The sequence below is a fragment of the Aspergillus ochraceoroseus genome, assembly GCF_002846915.1.
Source record: "Aspergillus ochraceoroseus IBT 24754 chromosome Unknown P175scaffold_2, whole genome shotgun sequence".
In the NCBI taxonomy this organism is placed as follows: Eukaryota; Fungi; Ascomycota; class Eurotiomycetes; order Eurotiales; family Aspergillaceae; genus Aspergillus; species Aspergillus ochraceoroseus.
In genome coordinates, this window is record NW_024468477.1 from 2927673 (window position 1) to 2946001 (window position 18329).

The 18329-nt window shown below is 48.8% G+C and overlaps 7 protein-coding genes across 7 annotated transcripts; 4 read left to right on the forward strand and 3 right to left on the reverse strand.

The window, feature by feature from the left end:
• Window positions 1-1723: 1723 nt before the first annotated feature.
• P175DRAFT_0491547 (RNA-binding signal recognition particle subunit SEC65) lies at window positions 1724-2601 on the forward strand (the record flags this gene model as incomplete). The annotated part of the gene is made up of 2 exons (XM_040895846.1): window positions 1724-2153; window positions 2246-2601. The coding sequence occupies 2 exons, from the start codon at window positions 1724-1726 to the stop codon at window positions 2599-2601; spliced, it is 786 nt and encodes a 261-aa protein (XP_040754545.1).
• A 291-nt stretch (window positions 2602-2892) lies between these two features.
• On the forward strand, window positions 2893-7151 carry P175DRAFT_0160363 (putative C6 transcription factor). Its single transcript, XM_040892477.1, has 6 exons — window positions 2893-3917; window positions 3970-4009; window positions 4060-5083; window positions 5136-5464; window positions 5518-5588; window positions 5638-7151. Exons 1-6 carry the CDS (start codon window positions 3184-3186, stop codon window positions 6728-6730), a joined length of 3291 nt encoding a protein of 1096 aa, XP_040754546.1. The 5' UTR covers window positions 2893-3183; the 3' UTR covers window positions 6731-7151.
• On the reverse strand, window positions 6886-8221 carry P175DRAFT_0499711 (translationally-controlled tumor protein). Its single transcript, XM_040896795.1, has 4 exons — window positions 8103-8221; window positions 7623-7899; window positions 7387-7546; window positions 6886-7297 (listed from the first exon to the last, which is right to left on the reverse strand). Exons 1-4 carry the CDS (start codon window positions 8115-8117, stop codon window positions 7213-7215), a joined length of 537 nt encoding a protein of 178 aa, XP_040754547.1. The 5' UTR covers window positions 8118-8221; the 3' UTR covers window positions 6886-7212.
• Window positions 8222-8888: 667 nt separating this feature from the next.
• sur2 (sphingosine hydroxylase) lies at window positions 8889-10808 on the forward strand. The gene is made up of 2 exons (XM_040892478.1): window positions 8889-9971; window positions 10053-10808. Exons 1-2 carry the CDS (start codon window positions 9281-9283, stop codon window positions 10649-10651), a joined length of 1290 nt encoding a protein of 429 aa, XP_040754548.1. The 5' UTR covers window positions 8889-9280; the 3' UTR covers window positions 10652-10808.
• A 400-nt stretch (window positions 10809-11208) lies between these two features.
• P175DRAFT_0499713 (uncharacterized protein) lies at window positions 11209-12944 on the reverse strand. Its single transcript, XM_040896796.1, has one exon. It carries the CDS (start codon window positions 12452-12454, stop codon window positions 11234-11236), a length of 1221 nt encoding a protein of 406 aa, XP_040754549.1. The 5' UTR covers window positions 12455-12944; the 3' UTR covers window positions 11209-11233.
• A 557-nt stretch (window positions 12945-13501) lies between these two features.
• P175DRAFT_0475121 (uncharacterized protein) lies at window positions 13502-14986 on the forward strand (the record flags this gene model as incomplete). Its single annotated transcript, XM_040895232.1, has 3 exons — window positions 13502-14051; window positions 14118-14195; window positions 14254-14986. The coding sequence occupies exons 1-3, from the start codon at window positions 13585-13587 to the stop codon at window positions 14984-14986; spliced, it is 1278 nt and encodes a 425-aa protein (XP_040754550.1). The 5' UTR covers window positions 13502-13584.
• Window positions 14987-15444: 458 nt separating this feature from the next.
• Window positions 15445-18180, reverse strand: P175DRAFT_0499715 (putative ATP-dependent RNA helicase DBP6). Its single transcript, XM_040896797.1, has one exon. It carries the CDS (start codon window positions 18148-18150, stop codon window positions 15535-15537), a length of 2616 nt encoding a protein of 871 aa, XP_040754551.1. The 5' UTR covers window positions 18151-18180; the 3' UTR covers window positions 15445-15534.
• Window positions 18181-18329: the final 149 nt, after the last annotated feature.

The window sequence follows — 18329 nt, forward strand, 5'->3', positions numbered from 1 at the left end:
AGATAGGGCTAAAACTACCGCCGCTACTACTACTACTACTGCTGCTGCTGCTTGGAAACTTGCCTAGGAGGTATGGAGGGAGTGTCATGTCATGTCATGTCATGTCATGTCATTACTTGGTATTTGGGTTTCGTTTTTGACGTCGAGGTTGGTCTCGCTTTTGCGATCATGTGATTGATGGGTTAACTCGGTATATTAGTTTCTAACTAACTAACTAACTATAAGTTGGTTTGGTTGAGTGGAGAGTTGAGTCATCGGTTGGTTGATAGCTAGCTAGCTGGAAGGGAAGAGTTACGTGGTACGATAGAGGGGAGGATGGGATTGAGTGGCGTGTTTGGTTTGGGTGGTAATAACTAACTAACAGGGTTGTGTGGGAAATGACTCAAGACTTAGATTTCCTGATGTGATCTTTGCAATAGCGAGGTTGCTGGCATAGCCTGCGTTGAGATGCCTAGACCTGATTAGTTGCAACTCGAGGTTGGACGTCTCGAGCCACATGGATCGTTAAGGATACGGGACGAGGTTTAAATCTCGACCCAAGGCTGACTGGACACCATCAGATGTGACTCATAAGTTGTTGGATGGATGAGCAACTCAGGTGGCAGATCATTATCGACGCTTGCCAGAAACGACCACGGGAATTTGTCAACGTGGGGGTACGGGATATCCTCCGCGGGAATAAAGAAATCTTGCGTTAAAAATGAATCACTCCCTCTGAGTGATATTTGTCGAGATTCCTGAGGCGAGGCAAGCATATAATCTCGCCGAGAAGAGCCGTATCCTGACTTCTGAGCGGTTAGCAGTGAAGCGGTGCCGGGATTCGGTAGTATTTGTCGTATTGGATGGGATATTGTCGAAGGCTCGTCTCCCTAGAGGCTCTTTCCCGTAGAAATATCCTAGTGCTTGCTAATATGCCCCGATATAGTTACGGCAAGGAATTGATCGTCTGGCACGGGAAATAACACAGACCACGGATTGACACCGACTTCGTCCTGTAACTGAGCGATGCTTACGGGTCGCCCCTCGTCTTATCCCATGTGCCTATATCCTGGGCCGATCATAAATCTCCAAGAGTAATATATTGGCAAAAATGAATGCTTCCGGCTAAGATGCTCCTGACAAGATATTTCCGCAAAATGCGATGTAGCGTATTGTGTCCATGCTGCGTGAGTGTGACAACACCACTGGTATTCAAGGCAACAGTATTGGGCTCATTTGCTAAATGAATTGTTACATAATTCTGGTCCTTGCTGTAATCACATCTTGGGAGCCAGAGAAATCAGCTAAAGCCTCCGAGGGGTTGATATGGAAGATTTGCTTCAACTCATAGAAAACGGCAATTCAATTGATGCTGGGCGCGCTTTATAGTCCATTATGAATATCTTAGCAAGGTGAGCTCAGAGGTGGCCAAGAAGCAACAAAAAGAAGATCAGATTCGGTGGATTACTTTGTTGACAGAGGATGGAATTCACGGTAGATAGAGGATGAGTATGGGATGAAGTTCGGGAGGTGAAGTAACTGATGCTCTCCGCTCTGGCACCGCCGCCGGCCACTAAAACCCCATCCCGCACAGAACGAACACAAGGCCAGCACAACAGACTTGCTGAAGTCCCAAGTCTTGCTCAACTCGTCGGTTTCTAGACCAACAAAAGCAAATCTCCCCCCGATAAATTCGACCTTGACTCTAATTCAACCCTTCCCTGCCTTTTGCTTGGGAAAAACGATGTCCCACCACGCGCAAGTCGAAGAACTGTCCGACTCGGACCCTGAAGAAGTCGCCCCTTCTTTGGTCGTCAGGAGCTCCAATGATCCCATTATTTCTCCCGCCTCTATTCCCTCGACCTCTTCGTCGATACCTATGAGACAGGCTCCAGTCCCGGAGCCTCAGCGCGAAATCCCGAAACATTACCAGTGTTTGTATCCGGTGTACTTCGATAAATCGAGGACTCGCGCAGAGGGCCGCAAAGTGGGATCTGAGCTCGCGGTCGAAAATCCGCTGGCCCGGGATATTGTCGATGCCGTGCAGATGCTCGGGTTACATGTGGGCTTTGAGCCAGAGAAGCTACACCCCAAGGACTGGGCGAACCCGGGGCGAGTGCGTGTGCAATTGAAGAACGAGGATGGACAACCGCTCAATTCGCAGATTAAGAACAGTATGTTGATTCACCTGTTAAATGGGGGGTTTACTGCCCGTTACTGGAGTGCGGATCTTCCATTTCTTAGAGCCATGGCTAATTGTTCACAGAGCACCACCTATATATCCTCGTTGCGCAGTATCTCAAAGCTCATCCGACTACCGACCAGTCGCCCTACCGCCTGCGCATTCGAGGACTCCCAATGCCCGAAAAGCTTCCCGACGCCCCTCCCCCCCCTCGTGGCTGGAAAATTGGAAAGATCTTGCCCATCCACTCCCCCGCATACAGTGGTGGTGGGGTCAGCGATAACCCGTTGAAGGATGCTATGGCTGAAATGCAGAGCATGCAAGGAATGCCCGGTATGCCCCAAATACCAGGAATGCCTAACATGGCGGGCATGATGGGAGAGCCATCCGGAGGCAATGAAAAGAAGAAGAAGAAGGATAAGAAGAAGGGGAAGGCGTGAGCTGAAATATTATGTACTTCTACCATTTCCATGGATTCATGCGGTAGTATATATGCTCTGGATTGCATTGGCACTGGCGAAAGGCGTTTTTGTTCTTAGTATTATTGTTTCCCCCATAAATAGAGGGTATATGAGTGTGCTATTCTCTTGCTCCAAGGCTGGATTGAATCCAAGCGGTTCATCGTTATTCAGACGAACGACCAGGTCTCTGTTAGAACAGAAATACTGGAACAAGTTTGGCTCCCTAGAGAATAGGTATATAATCTCAAGAGTATAATCAGGTCAGATTATTGGGACTTCCGCCATAAATTGTGGCATCTGGAACACATACACATACACACTGCTCTGTCTGCTATTTCGCTGATGTGATTGGCCGAGGCAAGGTCGCTGGCTGTTAATGCGGGCTCCCACGAAATCCCCCTCTTCCTGCGCCGCCCTGGTTTCAAGGCCTAGATGTTTCGATTGCTGATGCGGTTTCGCTCTGATACTGTACGGATTTGCCTGCTCTATTCCCACCATTCCACATGAGGGGTCTCAAATACGTCCACTTATCGATGCGGAGTGTGAATTGGAGTGCGAATTATGAACTCCAGCCCGACCAGCAACCAGCCTGCCTGTGGGCTTTCTGATCGACCCCTAAATACATCACTGCGCTTTAATTCCGATTCTCCTACCGTCTCTACCTCTCCGCCGTCCGGGGTCGCCCGGTCCGTGAATAAAAAGGTTGTAGGGCGCCAGATTACCCGAAATCGAGCCAGTTACAGTTGCCATACGTGTCGCAGGCGGAAGGTGAAATGCGACAAGATTCATCCAACTTGTGGGAACTGTGCGAAAAACGGAACAGAGTGTCTTTACGATGCGGCGTCACACAAGGAGAGTCCGTCGCGGAGTAGCCGAGACAAGGATGGACACGGGGTGAAGCGGAGGAGGGAGGCGTCACGACCACTGGAAGAAGATATTGATAGCTTGCAATCGATGTATGGCTTTCTGAAGCAGGCCGACACGTCTGAACAGACTTCTATCGAATCGCGACTGGATAAGCTCACTTCGATGATTGAGCGACTCAGTAAGGCATCCCGGCCGCTGGATCTGGGCGAGAGACAGATGCTGGCGCCGAATCCGACCATCCAGGAGCCCTCAAAGTTAGATCCCCGTGCTGTTCTAAACGGTCGTTCTACGCCTGACAGTCTGCGCCGCACGGGTGATTTGAGCGGCGATGAATTTCCCATACCGTCTGGTCATGCTACTGATCTGGTAGACCCGGTGGGGTCCTTGAATTTGGGCCATCTTAGCCTGGAGGACGGCGGGAGATCCCGGTTTGTTTGTCTGTTAAGCTCCATATGCCCATCCAAACTGATCATGATCTAGATACGTGGGGACCACATTTTGGGCCTATATATCGCACGAGGTAAGGACCGAGAGAACCTCGAAAGGATCACAAATGCTAATGAAAGATAGATCAATGAATTAAATCAACTACTTCGGGACCAGAATCATTCACATGAAAAATCTGGGCTTAATGAGAGCTACGCGGATGAACCTATGGGAAATGCGCCGACCCGTAACTGGGTGCCTTCTATGAATGATACCAGCGCAGTGGTTGAGCAAGGGCTCTCAAGCGGGGACGCATTTCAGAGATCTGTTTTGTTCCCATCGAGCGAATCGCCACTGGTGAAGGACCAAATAGTTGAACCCGAGATGCTCGACTTCATGCCTACGAAAAGACAAAGTCACGTCCTTTATAAAGGGTTTATGTCCGGAATCCAAGCTATCTGTCCCGTGGTACATCCCCCCACGATACTAAAGCAATACAACGCCTTTTGGCATTGGTACGACTCTAGAAGTTACTCAGGGGAGTCGTGCCCGGACCCATCTTTTATCCCTCTGCTCTACGCTATCTGGTATGGTGGATCTGTCACGATATCAATTCGGGCGATTAAGGCAGAATTCAATGTCTCTACGAGAGCTGCGCTTTCAAAGACATACAACGACCAGGTTACCCGCTGGTTGACCAAGATTTCTTTTCCTCGCAGCCCATCATTGCAAGGATTGGCCGCATATTTACTTGTACAAACAATACTTTCAAAGGAGGAAGAGCCACTTACAAGCAGCTTATTTGTGAGTCTTGCCATGCGAGTAGCACAAACAATGGGTCTTCATCGGGATCCCGCCAATTTTGGAATTGGCCCGTCGGAGGCAGAGTGTCGACGACGAATGTGGTGGCACATTGTACATATGGACGGCGTTGTTTCAATGTCTAGTGGATTGCCTCCATTAGTAAGTGACGAGAATTTCTGGGATGTTCGTGAAACAAGTGAAGTCAAAGATACTCTTATTGGACTCCCCGAGGCTGAGCAGTACGAGAGGATGGTTCGTGCCGGGTTGAGACCTAGGGATACTCCTGATGACCCGGCCGTTTGTGGTGGACCGTCCACGGTCAATGTCTACTATCTAAGCGCCAGAGGCAAATATGTTATGGCCCGTAAGTCCCGTCAACTGACAAGGAAAAATCGCCAGGGGCTAAATTTTCTTAGGTGCTGTTCGTCGAATAATGAAGATTCAGCTGGGGACCAAACCAGTAACTCGGCGCGACATGGAGGAATTAAGATCAATCCTTGTTGATCTTCAGATACAGCTTAATTCGATAGTCGCCCGCATTCCAGAGCCCAAGCAAGCCGACCTTCCTTCCAAGGCTTCCAATAGATCCTGGTCATTTTCACAGTCCCCGACTGAGGTTCGGATCAGTGACACCACCACACTCCCGGGGGAAGCCTCCCACACCTGTACAGAGCAGTACCATTCGCCCGTGCTGGCCTCTTTTCACAAATGGGCACGAATAGTTCTCACTCTATTTATAGATAAGGTGGGAAGCCCTCTACCGGTAGCATTTAACCCCAATCTGACCAAACTTGTTAGGCATTTTGTGTTGCATACCAACCTTTCCTTAAGAACGCAAAAAGCAGAATCTGGCCAGCTGCAAGGCAAAGGTACCATCCCGTACTCGGCGGTAACCAAACTATGAGCTAACTGAAAAAGTGCCCTCCGCCATTGCCATGGATTCATGGAAAAGTTCATTTCCCTTGCTACCGACCCAGATTTCCAACCCTTCCAGTGGAGCTGGCCCGGAAACCACCAACCGATGCATGCGACAATGATCATGCTTATCGATCTTTATGAACGACCTAATAGCCCGGAGGCTCCGAAGTCGCGGGCATTTATAGACAAAATCTTCTCTCTTACTGGGCCCGATGGAGGAGTTGTAGGAGGTGAGGATGGCATCACAACCCAACGGCCTTTGAAAGAAGGTGGGCGCGAGGCATGGGACATGATCCGTAGACTGCGCCAGAAAGCATGGCAAAAGGCAGGGCTCGATCCGCAAAGGCTGTGGACTGAGCAGGCGCAGATTCAAGCGGGGGCAGCAACTGTCCCTGATCAGTATACTGCGATGAACCCCAACTATCCCGAAACCGCCTCAGCTGCTACTTCTCCGGTTGGCTCCCAGCCGATAAACACCCGGGATCAACTGATGGACTTTTCAAAGATGTTTTACAATATGACTCGTTCCCATATGCTTGCGAATCCCACATCCGCTGCCCGGTCCAGATCCAGCCCACTACGATACGAACTATCACCAACCAACGGCGGTGCAGCCTCATCAACTCTAAACACCGCAACAGCCCCTCAGATCCTTTCTCCTTCTCCCACAAACAAAGGCTCTGCCCTGCCCGCCTCCGCCGTTTCTCCAACCCCGGGCCTGACACCGCTCAATCCTACCGCTCCCCCAGCACCCGCAACTATGCCCTTGCTCCAACAACCATCTACCACGACATCCCCGGCACCCCCAAGTTTCCTAGATGGCGTCGTCTCTCCCTCTGGACCAGCCTTGAACGCTCCAACGCCTCCTTCCATGGTTGATCCGAACTTGAATTTCGACTGGGACCAGTGGGATGCTGTCTTTGGGCACCATCTCCCCGTTTCAGATGAGCTGATGGAGCTGGATCCAATGACTGGATTCGAGTTTGGAGATCTTAGCGGCGAAAGAACGAATGCGAGTCAACTGCCTAGTGTGAATGGGAGCGAGTCTGGAATAAGCGATATACGGAGTTCGAATTGGAACGCCTTTTACTAGTTTTTTTTTTTTTTTGTTATAGCGTGGGGGGTTGGGGGTTGCTTGGTTACGATATTATGTATAGCCATATTTCTTGGGGTGCAGTATGGATGTATGTGCATCCCACTTATGATACCTGGGTATAGTAATGTCGCGTATATAGCTTGAGGAACCAGTTGGGGCGCATATTTTGCGGGTAGTTTACTACCAATACTTGTAGGCTACGGTATGGACAGAGATATAATCTTGCCGGGGGGTGGGTGATGCGAATAGTATTTTTCAAGGTCGTCTAGAGCATCTGGGGCGGGGCTCGATTAAAAGAAGAAAGTAAAGAGGGCGTAACAGGTATGAGATTCATGAGGCGTGACTCTGATCAAATGGGATCCAGAATATGCGAGATAGAGCGAGCTTAGGATATTATATGAAAAATGAGACTAGCGATACCCATCTTCCTTCTGTTTTTATTTTCCTTTATGTGAGAGTATTCTTCATGGAATCGTAATTTAGACCTTCATCTCCTCGAGACCGTGCTTCCAGAGGGTAGCGAAGGGGGTGACACCATCCTCACGGAAGTCAATCAGGACGTGCCTACGTATAGATGTTAGTTTTGGTCAATTTTTTCTAGTCGCCTTGTTCGCATGTTTTTCTCCAAGAGGAAAGAATTGTGAAGAACGTACATAGCATCCCCGTCCATGGACTGGCCCATGAGAACATCATAGTTGTCGTAGTTAGCAAGGATCTTCTTGACACCAGCGGGGGCACCCTTCTTGAACTCGTTGATGGTCTCCTCGGAGGCGCCAGTCTCCTGGAGCTTGGTGAGGACCTTCTTCATGTAGGCTGCAAACAAACTCAACGTTAGTCTATACCAGTCCCAACCGGCACAACATAGAGGAGAAGAAGAAAGGAAACGTACTCTTCAGGTGAGACTTGAAGGCATCCTTGGAAGGCTTCATGCCCTCCTCAGTCTTGAGCCAGACAAGACGGAACTGGTCCTCAATGTCGTGGACCATAACCTCACCACCCTCCTCACCATCCTCGTCACCACCCTCGGCGGAGGGGTTAGCACCCTCGAGCTCGAAGTCCTCGTTCTTCTTCTTGAGATACTTCTTGCAGTCGCACTCGTAGAAGACACCGTCGACAACCTTGAGGTTGAAGGTGTCGGAGAGGACCTCGTCACCGGACAGGATATCCTATAGAGGAAAGAAAGAGGATGTTAGATGACAGTTTCTCATCATAATAAGGGGTGATGTGCATCATTCCGTTGTCCCAATATAATACAATCGAATGGGTTGCGCTGTTTTGATTCTTGCCATCTGGCGGCATCTTGCAAAGTGGGGTAATGTCGGGTATAGAGTGCAAGTAAGAGGGACGAGAGGGGGAGAAAAGTACGTACCTTGAAAATAATCATTTTGAAAGATGGATTGAGAAAGAAACCCTACAAATAAACAAGACAAAAAAAGGACAGGAGGGATTGGAAGATGGATTGGCACAGGGCTGGATAAGAAAGAAGGGAAAGAGAGAGAGAAGAAAAGGAAGATGGAGGGGAAAATTTGAGGATTATTATTTTAGTGGCGGGTTGGTTTCTTTTCGGTGGGGGATTTTTTTTGGCTATACTATTTTTTTTCTCTTTCTTCCTCAGGCGCGCCGGAAAAAGGTTGTTCCGATTTCTGTTGTTTTGTTCCGGCGGCGAGGTCACGGGCACGCTAGGCTATTTTGGGGTATCGACATTTACATCCATCCCATGGATAGTATAAGTTGTCGTTATTCTATTACTGGCCCCTTATAAGATAGGTAGCAAATTTTGGTTTTCTTTTTTGGGCGGGAGAGGCTTTTCCTACCCATTAAGATCTAGTTTAAAGACAAGAAAGACAAGAAACAGAAGAACAGGTGATTCCCATCAGGATAATATTACCGTACCGACCAATACAACAAGATTACACCGTTCCTCCACAATAAAGTAAGAAGAAGAACCACCAAATACCACCCAATACCACTAGGTTATCGATTGGATACGGCAAACTTGCGATTCTCCGTGGTGCCACCCGTGATTTTTCCTTTCCCTTTCATCCTCGCTTTTTGGAACCTGGTGTGACTTCAACCTCAACCAACACTCCTTTCTTTGCATCCTCTGCTTCCATCTTCTCTTCCCTAAGTCCTTACATCCTAATTGTTTATCCTCGCGTCTCAGCTTGTTTCACCTTTCTAAACTCTTCCACGAGTCGTCCCTTGACTCTTGGTGGGCCCCTACTACCACAGTCTCGCGCTTATCTTCTCTGATCTGACAAGCCTCAACTTCACCTCTTTCTCTTGGACATTCTTTTCAAACTATAGGCTGTCATTCTTCGTGTCAGTCTCTATCTTTATATAATTATCTTTTCTTCTTTTTATTCCCCCCTTCTTTTGCCATCCTCTTCGACTCTCAGACTACGGGTCCGCTCTTTCCGTTCCGATCTCGAGCATCCGACCCCCCGACCCCCCGACCCCCCGAGACCGATGCCTGTGACCCCATTCATATTGGCTACACAATTCTAATTGCAAAACTCCTAATATCGCCTCTGGGCTGTCCTCATCATGGCTGCCAACACCTCTGTCGCGTTTGAACTTCCGCCTCTTCCGTCCTATACCCTGACTCCACGCCCTCCCCTAGTCGACGGGATCCCAGATAATATCCTTGCTTTGATCCTCCCGATTATTGCCTACTGGGCTGTATCCCTGTTCTTCCACTATATTGATGTCAACGATCTATTCTCGCAGTATCGCCTCCATACCCCGGCTGAAGTTCTGGCACGAAACCGTGTCTCGCGATGGGATGTGGTAAGGGATGTCGTTTTACAGCAGATAATCCAAACAGTCGCAGGCCTGGTTATGGCCTACTTTGATACAGAGGAATATCTGGGAAAGGAGGAATATGATGTTGCTGTTTGGGCGAGTCGTATTCGTATCTTGCAGAGAGCCCTTCCCCACCTGGTGGCCCTATTTGGGCTGAACGCTTCTGGTCTCGCCAGTAACCTGTCGCAAAACGGCTACAAGACGCTCGCCGGAGCTGTTGCAGGTGGACGTTACCCAGATATTACCCAATCCATTATTTTGGAGAATGGTGCTGAGACATTGGCACCAGCTTTCGCAAGCTGGGAATTAGCCTTGGCTAATTTCATCTACTGGTATTTTGTCCCGGCGCTCCAGTTAATCCTAGGCATCTGCATTGTGGATACATGGCAGTACTTTTTGCATAGGGCGATGCATTTGAATCGCTGGCTCTATGGTAAGTTTGGAGAATCATTTCGCTGTTAAATTCAGTGACCCCAGCTTGGGAGCGTTGAAGACTAACTTTGGGTGCCTTTAGTGCGCTTCCATTCGCGACACCATCGCTTGTACGTGCCTTACGCCTTTGGTGCTCTCTACAATCACCCAGTTGAAGGGTTCCTGCTTGACACTGCGGGTACTGGCGTTGCCTTCCTTATTTCGGGCATGACCCACCGTCAGGGCATGTGCTTCTTCACCTTCTCCACTATTAAGACCGTCGATGATCACTGTGGGTATTCCTTCCCTTGGGATCCTCTGCAGCATGTTACCTCGAACAATGCTGCCTACCACGACATTCACCACCAAAGCTGGGGAATAAAGACCAACTTCTCTCAGCCCTTCTTCATCTTCTGGGACCGACTCTTTGATACGCAGTGGAAGGGTGATGTCAAGCTTCGCTATGAACGGTCTCGTGAGGTTGCTCAGAAGCAGATTGACGAAGGTACAGCTCTGGGACCTGACCCTCACGCCGACGACTCATTTTATTCCACGTCCAACCTCGATATGGCTGTTGTGTCTCCTGAAGCGCCCGCTGAGATCAATGCGCGAACCCGTCTGCGTAGAAAGACAGCTACCCTGTCCCCAAGCGTGGACTCGCTTAAAGGAGTGAACCATGGTGTGACCAGCAGCGTTCTTTAAGCTTTACGCGCATATCTTACTCTCCGCCGCTCCAACTCCCCGCTGCCCTTACTCTTCTCCCTTCTGTTTCTCTTTCTTCTTCTCTTCTTTTCCCTCTCCCTTCAACCTTTTGATTACTGTCTCTGGAGCTGCGGGTCGTCTCCTAACCATGGTGGGATAATGATCACTTCTTACCTACGTATTGTATTAATAATTAGGGATTAAGACTGTCTATGCCCTGTACACTGATGTTACTTTTCCTTCTGTTAAATACTTTTTAATTAGAACGGCTTGCACGATTATTAGGACATGGAAAAATCACGATTCATCTAATCTCAATTTACTGGAAAACCTTGGTGTATGTATCTCTTGTCAATCTTAGGAAACTCACCTTCCATCGCGAAAAAAAACTGAAAACTAGCAAAAGGAAGGCTATACCCAAAACAAGACAGAAAAATAAAAACAAAAAGACAAAGAAAAAAAAACGGCATTCTAAATCAACTTACTCTCTCACCTCAAATGTCTGTTGACTTCCTGGCCTACTGAGCTTGCTGCTTGGCTCTCTGGTTCCGGGGTCTTTGGGCCTGGGCGAATTCCCCCTCTTCAGGAGCTGATATACTCGGTCTCAGAAAACTCCTCCATCTCTCTATGGTAGACGTTGTCACTTCCAATAGGGGCTCGCTTCCTACTGCTATTTGCTCCATACTTGGTAGTGGTGGCCAACGCCATGTTATCCATTTCCTCGACCAAATCGTCGTCCTCGTCAATGGGGCGGGCTCCCGGAGGGGGTCCAGTGGAAGACACAGAATCGCGGTCCCAGCTCTGGATTGAGAGATTTCTAGAAGTATAGCTATCATCCCAAAATCCATAGCTTGGATGGTCTCCCATGCCTGCCTCCTCGGATCTGCCCTGAGACTGGGTTTCGTACGCGCTAATCACCTCATCCACGACGGTGTCGAAGCTCATGGCCGCCCCTGCTCCTGCTTGTCCTGCTTCAGCTAGGTGCGGGTCAAGGTAGACAATAATAGAATGGGATCTAAGAGAATGCTCACTGAAAGGAGGCTCATCGACGGGACGACCCCGACGCTGGCCTTGTCTCTGGCGCAGACAACGCACAGCATCCTTCCGGGCAGCTTTCAAAACGAACGCCATTTCCGAGCTATTAGTGAAAACCCGGAACGCGCCCTGTTCGAGACCGTTGATGGCCGTGTCGATGAAAACGAGCAGCTTGGGCGCGCGGTGTCTGGACCTCGTGCGGGTCCGGCTGAGCAGCGTCGCCCGCAGGTTCTCCATGTACCCCAGGTCCTGGACGATTCTGGCCAGCACACAGGCCTCGCATTTATTCTCCTGCGGGTGCACGTTCCCCGGTGGGTAAGGACGATGCTTGGCCGGGGAGGGAACCCACCACATGGCCTCGATGGACTTGATTGCCAGGAGGAGCTCGGTCATCTGGGTATTCAGGGACACGGCGTTGTCAGTGATGATGTCGATGTGGCCGGTGACTTCGCGCTTCACGAGCTCGAAGATATGGTTGATGATGTAGGGGTTCAGGCCTCTGTGGGTGCCGCAGAGGACCGCGGCGCGGATGAGGGCATTGGGCACAAGCCGCAGCATGAACTTGCCGCAGAGGTTTTCGGGGAGTCTCTTGATCTCGCGCTGGATGTCCAGGTCGATCTTGTCTGCTTCCCGGCGGGATTGCTTGGGGAAGGTGATCAGACTCTCTAAGCTGAGGACTTCAATTAGCAATTTCAACTCCGTTCTGGAGAGGTCAAGGATCGTCAGAGGGTACCTCTGCTGCATCTGGCGGGAGAATGCGTTTGGCATTTTCGAACGGACTTTTCTTGGGTTGTGGTAAGTAGTAGATGGTGGTTGATTTGAATGCTGAGGTAGACTTTGGATTGGAATGAGTAGGGAATAGGACTTCATGAGAAGGTCATCGAGATCCTATTTATATACATCCAAATCCATCCCGGTTCTTTGATAATATCATATAACGACCGCGGTAAGGGGAAAATGCCATTATGTAGTGGCCATATTTCTTTGAGCTATGTTTTTGTTACCGTTTGGACAAAAGAGCCCTCCCTGCCAATGGCGAAGTTTTCAAAGAACCCATTCATAACTATGCCTTGTTCACATCCAGCTTTTGTCCTCCATGCCTTTGTCTCCTCCGCCTTGGTTTTACTTTGTTCAGATATCCTACCTTGTATTGCTTTAGTGTAGGAACTGTGTAGTGGATGCTGGAGGTCTCCTCCAAGCACAGCATGTGGCCAAAGGAATCAAGGAATTCTGTATAAAGTAAGACATATGAACCTAGCCAAATGATATCTACATCTATTTACTAGTAAATAACATTAGAGGGATTTCTTCTTTGTGTAGGACCTAGAGAAGACTTAGGGTTAGATAGACTCTGTACTGTCTGTATAACTACCGTATATACATCTGTAGACTCTATGCTCCACCTCACAACAGATATACTAAACTGCTACATATCCATACCTGTGATAGAGTAAAGAGTGTTTAAACATGAGTTTTCAAACCCAGCCATAGGTAACCTCTTACAGTATCAGTAGTCTTATAAGGTAGGTTGTAGTATATTTAATCTGGTACCTAGTAAAGGAGAATAACAGGAAATATTAATATGATGAAGAGTACTCTACTGCTTGAATAAACAATACTTCCCTAAGGATTTTTACTCTAATAACTTTAATTTCAGCTATTTAGATAAATCTTATAGTATTTTTTCAGTATTCTAATGATGTTACAGAACATATGAAAAAAACATGGGAACTGTGAACATGATTGAAAGAATGGTTGCACACGCCAAATGATCACATCACGCGAAACCCCAACTTGCTTCTGTCAACACACGACCATCCTTCTTATATTCAAGCCAACAATGCCCAACTTCCTCCATTTATCTTTATTTTTGGCTAGGGGATATTGTTAGATTTCCCATGCCTATTATGCCCCGGGTCATGTATCTTCCTCCCCAGTTGGCGGAGCCGCCAAACTCCCCGTTACCTTATACAGCGTCTCCATGGAAGCTGCTGTGGACAGACATTTGTCTCTTCTTTCGGTGCGCTCGCTACCTCCCCGGTATTATTTTTCCACTTACGCCTTGGAACTCGGGTTGCTTGGACGAGCTATACCCTTCTCTGAGGAATATTGTTAGTGTAACGCTGCAACTCGTGCTCAGCGTGTGCCAGCTCCTCTTCTTGCTGTCTCTCCCCATCCTTCTGGTTTGGATGGTCCCAACTTTGGGCGTCTTGGTATATATGGTGACAGTCTTATTCTTAAACAAGGGAATTTGCGATCTGTTTCTGAACCGAGGGGATAGTGTCTTGGTTTCCAGCGTCCCTGAGAAAGAAGCCCCGGAGCATCAACATGAACACTGGATCTTCATCAATGGCGTTGCAGTTGGGTAAGGAAGAACAGTTCTTGTCTGTATTCTGGCCAGAAAGAAGCTAACTACCATCTGCTTTTGAAGACATTATTGGTTACAGCAAAGCATCAACCGTCTCGGATATACCTTTGGAAGAAAAGTCACCGGTGTCCATAATCCAACGTATGCCTTCGTTTGAGTCCCGTTTGGCCTGAAGTTAGTCCTAACTGTGGGACTATAGGGCCGGACTCATATTTGATATAATCCAGTGCCTTGTACAGAGAAACTTTTGCTACGCGACGCAGGATGTGAGACACGCGTATGCCCATGCTAAAGCGGCCTTGTTTAATCCTCAATACAAGAAAGTGATTCTGGTAGTGCATAGTCAAGGGGGAATCGAAGGAGGCCTGATTATCGACTGGCTACTGGATGAGTTACCCAGTGAACTGCTCCACAAGCTCGAAGTATATACGTTTGGAAACGCCGCAAATCATTTCAACAACCCCTCCAGAGCGTATTCGGAACGCCACTCTGATACGCAACAAGAGGAGAATGCGATATCGCACATTGAACACTACGCCAACTCGAGGGATTTTGTGAGCACCTGGGGAGTTTTGAACTTCAGCAACATACCGAATCGGTATATGGGCCAGGTATTCATCCGGCCAGGATCCGGCCACCAGTTCAACCAACATTACATGGACACCATGTTTACGTCTGGATCGGACCACACAGTCGCTGATTCGAATGACTTCATGGATATGGAGGTAGAGACTGCCGACTGCAAGGTCCCTCGCGAGTCAGCGGTGCCGTCCAAGCAGGTTCTTGTCGCTCAGAATGAGAGATCCTCGTCCCCAGATAGCACAGATACTAGTCATCTTTCCGTTCTCGTTTCGGAGAGACAGAAACGCTTGAAGGTAAAGGACCTCAGTCGATTATGGCTATATCGAAATGGTGGATCTCCGGAAGTGTAGGGTCCTACAAGCTCTCTCTCTCTCTCTCTCTCTTTCTTTTCTGTTATTGCCGTCGCTTTCTACCTCTCCGGCAGCTCAACGCGGTATTCAAGAGAACAACAGGCCTTACTCAACCTAGCAAGGATACCTCTTACATCTGGGATTATTATCGTTAGACTTCCTGTACCTATGACTCTGGGGCTCCAGCAACTTCAACCTGCAAAGTGCTACTTACTATAGGGTCATAAAGCAGAGTTGCTGTTTAGGATCTTTATGTGTACCCGTCATCAGTCTGCATATAGACCCATCACTCACTTTCTCAGTCACTCCCCCCAGACCCAAGGAACAGGGCTATTCAGTACAACCCCCCCCCCTGCCTGACTGAACCAAGGGTGAATATACATCGCATCCTCGGACACTGTAAACCGTATATTCTCCTGCTTCTATGGTATATAATCTAATCTTGGGTGAGAGAGAGATCGAGACAAAGAAACTAGTGAATGTTTGCAGTAATAATTGGTATAATATTATATACAGTAGAAAAAGCTGGTACACAGTATTCCGACTACCTATGTTTGGGATCGGGGGGCTTGTTTGGTCCCACCACCGACCCTGACTTCCTTCTCTAGGACGTCCAACGCGGCAGCATACTTGGATTTGAATTCCTTGATCTCCCTCGGGAGGACGGATACCCTTTCAACCTTGGTAGACCTAGTTATCATGCCGTTAGAGCCCTTGGAGATCTCATTTGTGAACCATCGGCCTTCTCGGTGAGCAACAAGGGTCCAGCCGGACCCGTCTCTTCCTGCGCGAGCTGTACGGCCAACACGATGCACATACGTTGTGACACTCGCGGGGACGTCATAGTTAACTACGTGAGTCAGGGACTCCAGGTCCAACCCACGCGACGCACGATCTGTGGCTATGATAATCGATAGTTTTCCGCGACGGTAGGCTGTAAGGGTTTTCCGCGAGGCAGAGGACTTGTTAGATTTGATGATTGTCCCAATGCTGTCGGCCAACGAGGGTTTAATCAGTGACAGGAGACGAGAAAGGCGCGATGCAGATTCAGACGACTTGGTGAAGACCAGCACCGTGCTTCGCTTGGGGCTAGGTTTGGTTTGGGGTTTAACGGTTTTCTCAGACTCAGACTCGGACTCGGACTCAGAGCTACTGTCTGATGCGTCAGATTCTTCATCCGAGGAAGAACTGGAGTCGGAAGTGTCAGTTTCGGAATCCGAGCCGGAATCTGAATCAGAGTCTGAATCGGAATCTGAATCATCAGAGCTAGAATCCTCGGATGATGAGCCATCGGAGCTGGTTTCGTCAGAACTAGAGTCCTCAGAATCAGATCGTTCCGAAATAGTTCGTTTTGCAGAAGCCGGGACATCGATCTTGATATGGGAAAGTAGAAGTCGTAAGAGATAGAGCGGCTTCTGTGACCCGTCTCCGACAGCAACAGAGTACTCTTTCAAAGTAGGTGGAAGAGTAAACTTGTCATCCGAGTGAGCAACCACGTCACTCTGATCATCGCCTGTTGCGGCAGAGTCGGCAGCCCCAACGACAACCATTTTAGGGTTGATGAGCCTCAAGGAGTTTAACTTCGAAATATCCCTTGTCATGGTCGCACTGAGAATCACTTTCCTTGGCTCTTTGACCTGCATGGAAAGCCCGAGCTCTGCCATGAACTCCCCGCTGGAACCAAAAGCGCCAGTCACTTTGCGTGCATCAAGGGAGTTGATCACCACGTCAACCCATTCCTGGAAGCTCTCGTTTAGCAGCCTATCCGCCTCGTCAATGACAAGCCATTGGAGGTGCTTCAAGGTGAACCCTTTTGTGTAGCGGAGGTGGTCAACAAGACGACCAGGCGTGCAGATGAGTATATCAACATTTGGCTCTGCTCTATGGACATAACCTGGTAAAGCCTCCCCTAAGTCGGTTGAACTTGAAATATAGTCATGCAAGTTGAAATTCGTCCAGTCCTCTGCAGTCAGCTCCGCATTTTGTCGTAGTTTGACGGTCTCCGGGCTATAGATCTGATCAACACGCATCAGGGAGCGCTGCTCATCCTTGATAGCCACGTTTCCCACAGCAGATCCGACGCGTAAACCCGATCCTGCAGCACAAAACTCGCAAGCCTCTCTAGCCTGCTTGACTAATTCTCTGGTTGGAACAACGATTAAGCCTCGCAGTCTAGGGGCCGGGATCTGATCCAACGCTGTGACTAGAGGAAGGACATAGGAAAGAGTTTTTCCCGAACCGGTAGCCGCCGAGACGCAAAGATCCCCGGAGTGATTTCTGGGTCCTTGTAAAAGCAGAGGAATGACCGCTGACTGAACAGCAAAGGCCTCTTTATATCCATTATCTTCCAGAACACGAAGAAGACCGGGTTCGATTCCCAAATCGGAGAACTTAGATCTTGTCCCGGCGGAGGTCCTCAAGGGATTAGCTAGCCAAGCCGGAAGAGAAGAGTATGTCGGTTTCTCGTCCTTCTCAGGAGCAGGTTCGGGCTGAGGTATAGGTTCTAAGCCCTGTGCTATCACGGGTTCTACCGCGTTCAGATCCTTATCTTGTGCCTCATCCTTTTCATAACCTTTTGCTTTTGCAGCTTCCTTGACTTTTGCAGACCGCTCGAATTTCGACAAGATGCCAGCAAATTTGTTTTTCCCAGACTTCGAATCCACCTCTTGTTCGTCAGAAGACCCCGAATCCTCTGATTGCTCGGGCGTTTTCTCCGTCCTAGTTCCCTTCTTATCGACCGCTTCCTGGGTGTCCTGATTTGTTTCCTCTAAATCCGAAGTCTCCCCATCTGAGCTAGAATCATCCCTTGAATGCTTTTGTTTCCCCGACTTGGATTTTTTCTTCTTCTTATCGATACTGCCATTTTCGTCGGACTTCGCTTTGCCTGGCGAAACAACACTCTTCTTGTTTTTCTTCTTGGTCGAATCTTTTTGAACCTTATCTCCGAGGTCCAAGTCAGACTGCTTTTCCCGTTTCTTCTTCTCTTTGCTTGGGACGGGGGTCGAGGGGGCACTCTCTGTGTTCTTTGATTTCTTCGTTGGAATAGATGAAGCGCCAGTAGAGCCATCGAGATCTCTCTTCCTTTTATGAGATTTCTTCCCACCCGTTAGAGGAGTTCTGTTGATCATTGAAGTATCATGGTCAACAGTGCTATCGCCTGCCATGATAAAGGTGTCAGCGCAGTTCCGGCGCAGATTGCAGGTCAAATCAAGTGAACAGGCTTCTCAAAAAAAAAAGCTTCTCCAACTTTTTTTCGGCGGGGAGATTCTGTCGGCAGAATATTCACACCGCTATCCGCACCGCTGCGGTCTGGACTGTTCCAGATTCCCCCAAAGCGTCAGGC